The sequence below is a fragment of the Alosa sapidissima genome, chromosome 19, assembly GCF_018492685.1.
Source record: "Alosa sapidissima isolate fAloSap1 chromosome 19, fAloSap1.pri, whole genome shotgun sequence".
Classification (NCBI taxonomy): Eukaryota; Metazoa; Chordata; class Actinopteri; order Clupeiformes; family Clupeidae; genus Alosa; species Alosa sapidissima.
The window spans coordinates 30,084,152-30,094,151 of record NC_055975.1 but is presented as its reverse complement, the minus strand read 5'-3'; the positions used below and the strand labels follow the sequence as shown (position 1 = coordinate 30,094,151).

Sequence of the window (10,000 nt, the reverse complement as noted above, 5' to 3'; positions counted from 1 at the left end):
CCCTTAAATAAACTTTTGAACGTGACGCTTTTGTGGTCCTCGTCCTGTTTGGTGTCTGACACCTCGTTAAGTGTGTGTGTGTGCGTGTGTGTGCGTGTGTGTGTGTGTACCCATTGCTGTCCGTAGTAGTCCTCCACCTCGTTAAGTGTGTGTGTGTGTGTGTGTGTGTGTGTACGTACCCATTGCTGTCCCTAGTAGTCCTCCACCTCGTTAAGTGTGTGTGTGTGTGTGTGTGTGTGTGTGTGTGTACCCATTGCTGTCCGTAGTAGTCCTCCACCTCGTTGTTAGCCCGGTCGTCCCACTCCAGTCTCTTGCCCACCAGGACACTGGGCAGGAAGCCGTTCTCAGCCAGGATCACAAAGTACGTGAAGAAGCCTGCCAGAGCCTGGATCATGCCTACACACACGCACGCACACACACATATACCAAACCCACACACACGCACACACATATACCAAACCCACACACACGCACACACACATATACCAAACCCACACAATATTTGCAACAATTAAGGGGAGTTTATGAGCGGTCCCTCCTCCAATGGTACGGCCCTAACGAACTCCAGGGTAACACCGGGTGACACACAGTTAATTGAGAGTTAAAAAAAAATCGTTATTCTTCCACCGTCCAGTCCAGTAGCTGTCAACATACAATGGAAAACAGGCGATTTTGGAAGGTATGTATCTGCTTTAACTTTTTTAATCTAGGCGGCTTTTTAAAGTCCACCCAGAGTCAGAGGCCTATCCTCCGTGATATGAATGAATGTTCTGCCTTCATATGCTCAAGCAGGCCTTTATGTCCATGTCACAAATGTAGAGTCTGACTTGCTGCAGCCCCAATCATCTTGAAAGTAGCCTAGCCTAGGCCTGACAGGAATTAACATTCTACTATTTGCACAGATTTTTTTCTCCTGCTGATCTCGCGGCATTGTTGACGAATTTGTATAGATGTATAAAACAAAATACCACTTAATTTCGGGTTAAAAAACGCGTGTTACTGAAGTTTGTCCCGAGTAAAATATTTACCAATTTTTTTGTAATGCCTTACATTAGCCTACCACGTTACAGCAAATTAGGCTCATTAGGCTCATTAGGCCTACCTTATGCCACTTCTGATAGATAGATAGATAGATAGATACTTTATTGATCCCCAAGGGGAAATTCAAGAACGCGTTTTGTAACGCGTTACTCCCAACACTGTATAGGCACAAGGGGAATTAACCCATGTGCGTGCGTGAAGTCAAAAAAGTATTTCACCCTGTCATAATTCTCCCCTCTGTCATTTACGCGCGATAGAGGGAGTTAGGCGTTTTAGAAGCGTTTCCCAAAATCTGGGTGTTTCTTGTATACAACTCTTGCGTGCATTCGCTTGCCGCCTTGCCAGAGCTTGCCAGAGGTAGTGATGGATTTTGTCGTTCGTTGTCATGACACAGTTCGCGTCGTTCAGTTCGCCAAGATGATTCGTTCTTCTGATTCGTTCACCAGTTCTCCAAGAAAAGCATGTCTCAAAATAAAACTCGCATAAGAAATTAAGGGCTGTTTCGAATACAATCCTGCCCCTAAAGGCCTGTACTTTGTCTTAAGACCCCGGCCATAATTTGAGGATTTATGGTATCTAAGTAGACAAACTGGCTTCAGATATCCAACAGAGTGAATAGGAGATTGTGCAGAGTCCTCCAGTACTGCAGATGGCTGTGGTTCTACAGAGTGATATCCAACAGAGTGAATAGGAGATTGTGCAGAGTCCTCCAGTACTGCAGATGGCTGTGGTTCTACAGAGTGATATCCAACAGAGTGAATAGGAGATTGTGCAGAGTCCTCCAGTACTGCAGATGGCTGTGGTTCTACAGAGTGATATCCAACAGAGTGAATAGGAGATTGTCCTCCAGTACTGCAGATGGCTGTGGTTCTACAGAGTGATATCCAACAGAGTGAATAGGAGATTGTGCAGAGTCCTCCAGTACTGCAGATGGCTGTGGTTCTACAGAGTGATATCCAACAGAGTGAATAGGAGATTGTGCAGAGTCCTCCAGTACTGCAGATGGCTGTGGTTCTACAGAGTGATATCCAACAGAGTGAATAGGAGATTGTGCAGTCCTCCAGTACTGCAGATGGCTGTGGTTGCGTGGCGTGATGCTGTTAATGGGGAGTTTTACGTAGCCTAGCGTAAACCTATAGGTTATTATTTATTTAGCGCACCTATAAGGCTTACACCCGATTTATGCGCAAATGGGAGAATCCAATGACAATGACACTGACACTAAACAGATGCTGAAAACAGCACTGGTATTTTGCACGGCAAAAGAGTGTGTGTGTGTGTGTGGGGGGGGGGGGGTCCAAACTAATATTTTTAAAAAGTTGTATAATGGCTCCGACGCCCATGGCTATAACCCAGTCTAATACCCCCAATGTTAGCCTAGCTTAGCGTAATTCACTGTGCTATAACCAAGTCTAATACCCCCATCGTTAGCCTAGCTTAGTGTAATTCACTGTGCTATAACCCAGTCTAATACCCCAAATGTTAGCCTAGCTTAGCGTAATTCACTGTGCTATAACCCAGTCTAATACCCCCAACGTTAGCCTAGCCTAGCTTGGCATAATTCACTGGAAGTGGGTTACACCAGTTAGCCTATAGCTCCCAAAGGTAACAACATAGACTTCCTAACAACTCAAAAATGTTCTTATATACTGTTAGCTAGCTGATAACTTCAGATATTGTCTGTGTTTGTGTGTGTGCGTGTGTGTGTGTGTGTATTAGAGACAAAGACACTGACCGATCTGTCCACAGGCCATACTGATGAGTGTGTGTGTGTGTGTGTGTGTGTGAGAGAGAGACACTGACCGATCTGTCCACAGGCCATAGTGATGAGTGTGTGTGTGTGTGTGTGTGTGTGTGTGTGTGTGAGACAGAGACACTGACCGATCTGTCCACAGGCCATACTGATGAGTGTGTGTGTGTGTGTGTGTGTGTGAGACAGAGACACTGACCAATCTGTCCACAGGCCATACTGATGAGTGTGTGTGTGTGTGTGTGTGTGAGACAGAGACACTGACCAATCTGTCCACAGGCCATACTGATGAGTGTGTGTGTGTGTGTGAGACAGACACACTGACCGATCTGTCCACAGGCCATACTGATGAGTGTGTGTGTGTGTGTGTGTGTGTGTGTGTGTGTGTGTGTGTGAGACAGACACACTGACCGATCTGTCCACATGCCATACTGATGATACTCGTGTGTGTCGTGTGTGCATGCTGGGCGTGTGTGTGCACGCGTGTGTGTGTGTGTGTGTCTGTGTGTGTGTGAGAGACAGAGAGACACTGACCGATCTGTCCGTAGGCCATACTGATGAATGTGTGTGTGTGTGTGTGTGTGTGTGTGTGTGTGTGTGTGTGTGTGTGTGTGTGTGTGTGAGAGACAGACACACTGACCGATCTGTCCGTAGGCCATACTGATGAGCCTCTCATTGACCAGCTTGTCTGTCTTTGGGTTGCGGGGCTGCCTCTTCATGATGTCACTCTCCGCTGTCTCATAGGCCAGAGAGATGGCGGGAACCTAGAGGAGGAGGAAAGAGAGGGATGAGGAGAGATAGAGGGGGGGGGGAGGGGGATGAGGAGAGAGAGAGGGGGATGAGGAGAGGAGAGAGGGGGAGGAGTGGAAAGGAGAGAGAGGGGGGGGAGGAGAGAGAGAGGGGGGAGGGATGAGGAGGAGAGAGAGAGAGGGATGAGGAGAGAGAGGGATGAGGAGAGAGAGGGATGAGAGGGATGAGAGAGAGGGATGAGGAGGAGAGAGGGGGAGAGGGGAGGGATGAGGAGAGAGAGAATGAGAGATAAGGAGGGAGAGGGTAAATGGAGAGAAAGATGAAGAGGAAGAAGAGAGTTTAAGAGAGAGAGGCAGTGTGTGTGTGTGTGTGTGTGTGTGTGTGTGTGTGTGTGTGTGTGTGTGTGTGTGTGTGTGTGAACTCCGAAAACTGTGTATCTGAACTGTGCAAATACCACTACAAACAAACTACCAAACAAACACACATACACACACACACACACAGGTTTAGAAAAGAAAGAGAAAGGGTAAGTGTGTGTTGCTGATGACAGAACACAGGAAACACTCACACACACACACACACTCACACACACACAGGAAACACTCACACACACACTCACTCACACACACACAGGAAACACTCACACACTATGGCTCTCACTCTGGCTGCACAACACACACACACACACTTACTCACACACACACAGGAAACACTCACACACACACACACACACAAACACACACACAGGAAACACTCACACACTATGGCTCTCACTCTGGCTGCACAACACACACACACACACACACACACACACACCACACACACAGGAAACACTCACACACACACACACACACACAAACACACACACAGGAAACACTCACACACACACACACACACACACACAGGAAACACTCACACACACACACACACACACACACACAGGGAAACACTCACACACTATGGCTCTCACTCTGGCTGCACAACACACACACACACACACACACACACACACACACAGGAAACACTCACACACACACACACACACACACACACACACAGGAAACACTCACACACTATGGCTCTCACTCTGGCTGCACAACACACACACACACACACACACACACACACACACACACACACACACACACACACACACACACACACACACACACACACACACACTCTAATGTCAGCGCTCCTCTCAATGCACTTATTGATCCCAACTATAACTCCTCTGTTAAAAGCTGCTTCAGTGTGTGTGTGTGTGTGTGTGTGTGTGTGTAGAGAGAGAGCGAGAATGGAAGTACTTGTGACTGTGTGAGAGAGAGGAAGAGTTTACAAGGGTTCTTACTGTCAGCATATCAAGTTGAGAGGTTAATGGAATCTGTAAAAGGCTGATTCAGCAGGTGTCTGTGTGTGTAGGCACACCAGAAAAAGACTGTGTGTGTGTGTGCATTTGTGGAGGTATATTAGAGTGTGCCAGTCTGTGTGTGTGTGTGTGTGTATCTTTGTGATTCACAATGGTGGTAGCCAGTAGTTGGCACGATATCCCAGTTGTACTGTGGGGGGGGTGTGTGAGAAACTAGTGATGGGGACGACACCGCATCGAGACCGAGAGAGTCGAGACCGACACCGCATAAGTCGAGACCGAGAGAGTCGAGACCGAGTCTTTAAAGGGTCAAGGGCCGAGTCGAGACCGAGACCGTTGGTTTTTAAATGCAGCCAAGACCGAGTCTTTGAGGAGGCAAGACCGAGTCGAGACTTTTGGTCAGAGACTGACCAAAAAAGAGTAGATTTTCATGATTTACTTACATTTAACATCACCCAAGTGTCATATTCAACAGTTAAATTCCCAAAGGGTAGAGTGGGGATTGTTGGCTATAGGAGCAGTCTAGCACACACTTGTCTACCAACCTTCTTTTATGAAAAATACTTTAAGACTAGGAACTCAGCTGGAGTCAAAATGTGTATGGCATGAGGTCCACATTTAATTAAAGTTGAAGGTGTTGAATTGTGGTTCCAAGTAACCAAATTTAATAATTGCGGATTGCTCACTCATCTCGTCAATTATTACAACCAGAGGCACGCATTGAGATGACAGATTATGCCAAAAACCGTAGGTCAGGCTACTTCAACCCTTCAACTGCTGTGCCGTTTTTACGAAGATTATACCTTTCAAAACCTTTGCACTGCGCAGCATAGCACCATGGGATATAATTTAACGCCAGTCAATATTATATTTTTTATTAAAATAAGAATATCTGTAATGGTGGATATATTCCATATTAATAGGGCTGTATAAAGTTGTCCATATTAATATAGGGCTGTATGAAGTTGTCCATATTAATATAAGTATATAAGTATATATACTCTTTTGATCCCGTGAGGGAAATTTGGTCTCTGCATTTATCCCAATCCGTGAATTAGTGAAACACACTCAGCACACAGTGAACACACAGTGAGGTGAAGCACACACTAATCCCGGTGCAGTGAGCTGCCTGCAACAACAGCGGCGCTCGGGGAGCAGTGAGGGGTTAGGTGCCTTGCTCAAGGGCACTTCAGCCGTGCCTACAGGTCGGGGTTCAAACCGGCAACCCTCCGGCTACAAGTCTGAAGCGCTAACCAGTAGGCCACGGCTGCCATATAGGCGGCTGTATGAAGTTGTCCATATTAATATAGGGCTGTATGAAGTTGTCCATATTAATATATGGCTGTATGAAGTTGTCCATATTAATATAGGGCTGTTGTTAGGCGTGAGTGTACAGATAGGTTGTGTAGTCTGCTATGTAGTGGGTGTGCTCACCATAACATTCATTCCTGCAAGTGCCTTCCTGGGTGCGTGCGTGTATGTGTGTGTATGTGTGTGTGTGCGTGCGTGCGTGCGTGCGCGCGTGCATGCGTGTGCGTGTGTGTATGTGTGTGCGTGCATGTGTGTGCAAGTGCGTGTGTGCGTGCGTGCGTGCGTGTATGTGTGTGCGTGTGTGTATGTGTGTGTAGTAGTGTATGTGAGAGAGAGTTTAGTAGTGTATGAGAGAGAGTATAGTAGTGTATGCAAGAGAGTATAGTAGTGTATGCGAGAGAGTATAATAGTGTATGCAAGAGAGTTTAGTAGTGTATGCGAGAAGGTATAGTAGTGAATGCAAGAGAGTATAGTAGTGAATGTGAGAGAGTATAGTAGTGAATGTGAGAGAGTATAGTGGTGTATGCGAGAGAGTATAATAGTATATGTGAGAGAGTATAGTGGTGTATGTGAGAGAGTATAGTGGTGTGTGTGAGAGAGTTTGCATGAAACGGAAGGGAGTTTGCATTAAACGGAAGGAGTTTGATTTCTCAGTTCCTGATTGGTTTGTCAATGTCACTTCTCTCTAGCTAGCCAATTAAAATCAAGGAAGGGGCGGGACCTACACTGTCAACAATGTTCATGTAGACCTAGTGGTCGAGGAAAAAATCAGCCAAGTCCTATGTGACTAAATATTAAACTACAACTGCACACCGAATGCAAATTACAAAGACATGAGGGGTGCCTATTATATTGTAATAGCCTAGGCTATCAGCTCCTTTTGTCTGGCGAAGTCATATTTTAGTGAACTGATCTTAAAGATTGCTACCATTGCAGTTAGCTAGTTAGCTAGCATTCCAGCAACATTCCAAAAAGGACGTGCATTACAGTTTGGCTGGCAGAAGTTTTTGGTAACCTTTTGGTCTGCTGTTGCCAGTGACTCGTGAGCCTGTGTCCACATCGCATGTTTTGCACTGACAGCGCTCCTTTCAGAGTGCTTCGGGTCAAGTGTTTATTGTTGCTAGGTTACCAAACTATCTACCAGCAGCATGTCGTTGCTGCCAGAGAATGTCTAATAAGGGGAGAACCTTCACTCTCGGAACTCTTCCGGTGTGGTACTGCATCTAGGGGCGCTCGCGGGGCGAGTCCAGAATGAATGGAGGTCTATGGAGCTGTACCCCTCAAAATCCACTTTTCTCGGGGTATAATTTTTTTTTTCAAATAATTTGAATATTGTATTTGAAAGGGGAGGCAAAGACAATACACTTGGTTGAGTATTATATGTTTTAAAGTCACTTAATTGTTCTAAAAAGCCTGTCAAACGTGTCAATGACGTCATTCATTAGCATGATCATAGCAGAGCCATATAAAGGTACCTTTATATGGCTCTGGATCATAGCATAGCATAGCATCAATGCTAGCGTGTTATGGGCAACAACCACCCAACCTGTAAGAAAACGAATGGGCATGACTCCCGGATTATTTCACTTTTGATTGATAATCCATATCCATTTTGCGAAAAATAAAATAAAATCTGAGGGTTTCAGTTGTTAAATAGGTGAAAACAATAAATGTAGCCATGTAGCTCCATGTATTTTGGACTCGCCCACGATCGCCATCTAGGTGAACTCTGGTGAACTGCAGCCAAATTCGGCATGGCTGATTTTTAACTCTACCACTACACGAGTCCCGAAGCCATGATGTAGCGTTGCCAAGGCAGGAATTTCACTGGATCTAAACAAATCAATCTAACCATTGAAATCACCATTAGCGGTATCTTTCTTAATCTATTTCAATAATTTTACAACGTTTCTAAGATGTTTCTAAGTATATTTTTTTAACACTGTAGGAATCACATACTACAACATATATTCATACCAACACGATCAAATTTGTGACTACAGTTTTATTTTAGCATGGGTTTCCTCTGTAAAAGAGATCTGCATGTAACTTACAGCATGCGGTTAAAATCCTTAAATTCACGGACGTATTTTGGCTTTATTTTTTAAGCAAAAAACGTCACTCTTAACAGCCGCCAGTCTTTGAGAAGACGTGAAATATCCACTGGAATTTTGTTTCTTTATATTACACCTGCTAGGGAATCTGTGTTATGTGGGTAAGCTGCTGCCTAGCAGGTAAAGCACGTTTAAATGGCTATAGCCTACATTTAAAACTATTTATTAGCTAGAAATGATGCTACATGACTACATTCAATGCTATTTAAGCCACTTCGAAACTTTGTTTAGATCCAGTGATTCTGCCATCATGGAAATGCTACGTCAGACTTCGGTACTCAATTGACATTGTAGGTCCCGCCCCTTCCTTGATTTTAATTGGCTAGCTAGAGAGAAGTGACATCGACAAACCAATCAGGAACTGAGAAAACAAACTCCCTTCCGTTTCATGCAAACTCTCTCACACACACCACTATACTCTCTCACATACACTATACTCTCTCACATATACTACTATACTCTCTCACATACACCACTATACTCTCTCACATATACTACTAAACTCTCTCACATACACTACTATAGTCTCTTACATACACTACTATATTCTCTCACATATACTACTAAACTCTCTCACATACACTACTATACTCTCTCACATTCACTACTATACTCCTTCACATACACTACTATACTCTCTCACATACACGACTATACCCTCTCATACATACATGTAAAATGACTATAATAGTGAGTGTGCATGAGTATAGTGGTGTATGTGCAAGATTATGATAGTGTGTGTAAGACCAAGTATGAATTAAGGCCTAGATGGCCCCTCATACGTGTGCGTGTGTGTGCGCGCGTGCGTGCGTGCGTGTATGTGTGTGCGTGTGTGTACGTGCGTGCATGTGTGTGCATGTGCGTGTGTGCGTGCGTACCATGTCGGTGCCCAGGTCGATGCAGAGGATGGTGACGGTGCCGAGGGGGAGGGGCACGCTGGCGACGATGAACAAGAGGAAGGGGGAGATCTCCGGGATGTTGCTGGTCAGTGTGTAGGCGATGGACTTCTTCAGGTTATCAAAGATCAGCCGGCCTGATCGAGAGAGACAGATGCTACTGAACATGTGTCCTGTGTTCCAGAACTATCCACCTGCCGCACCAGTGCCATGCTACACACACACACACACACACCTGCCGCACCACTGCTATGCTACACACACACACACACACACACACCTGCCGCACCACTGCTATGCTACATACACACACACACACCTGCCGCACCACTGTTATGCTACGGAGACACACACACACACACACACACACACACACACACACACACACCTGCCGCACCACTGCTATGCTACAGAGACACACACACACACAATCTTATCTCAATATTACACACACACACACACACACACACACACGCACACACACACACGCACGCACACACACAATCTTATCTCAATATTTCACACACTCACACACACACCTGTCAGTGCTTGCACATAGCTGGAGTATTTATGATGGTGTGTGTGTGTGTGTGTGTGTGTTTGTGTATGTGTGTGTGTGTGAGTGAGTGTGTATGTGTGTGTGTGAGTAAGAGTGTGTGTTTGTGTGTGTGTGTGTGTGAGTAAGAGTGTGTGTGTGTGTGTAAGAGTGTGTGTTTGTGTTTTCAGCTTTCACACAATAGAACTCAATTCACACAGCTGTTCCTGCATC

The 10,000-nt window shown here is 45.4% G+C and overlaps 1 protein-coding gene across 1 annotated transcript in view; it reads right to left on the bottom strand.

Annotated features, from left to right (window-relative positions):
- The window catches only part of atp1a2a (ATPase Na+/K+ transporting subunit alpha 2a), a 55,272-nt gene that overhangs the window by 11,832 nt on the left and 33,440 nt on the right, over positions 1–10,000 (bottom strand). The window contains exons 18-20 of the mRNA XM_042072993.1: positions 9,214–9,368; positions 3,432–3,555; positions 251–396 (exon numbers count right to left, since the gene is read on the bottom strand). Of these exons, the coding sequence (XP_041928927.1) occupies positions 251–396; positions 3,432–3,555; positions 9,214–9,368 (425 nt within the window). The remainder of the gene's footprint in view (positions 1–250; positions 397–3,431; positions 3,556–9,213; positions 9,369–10,000) is intronic.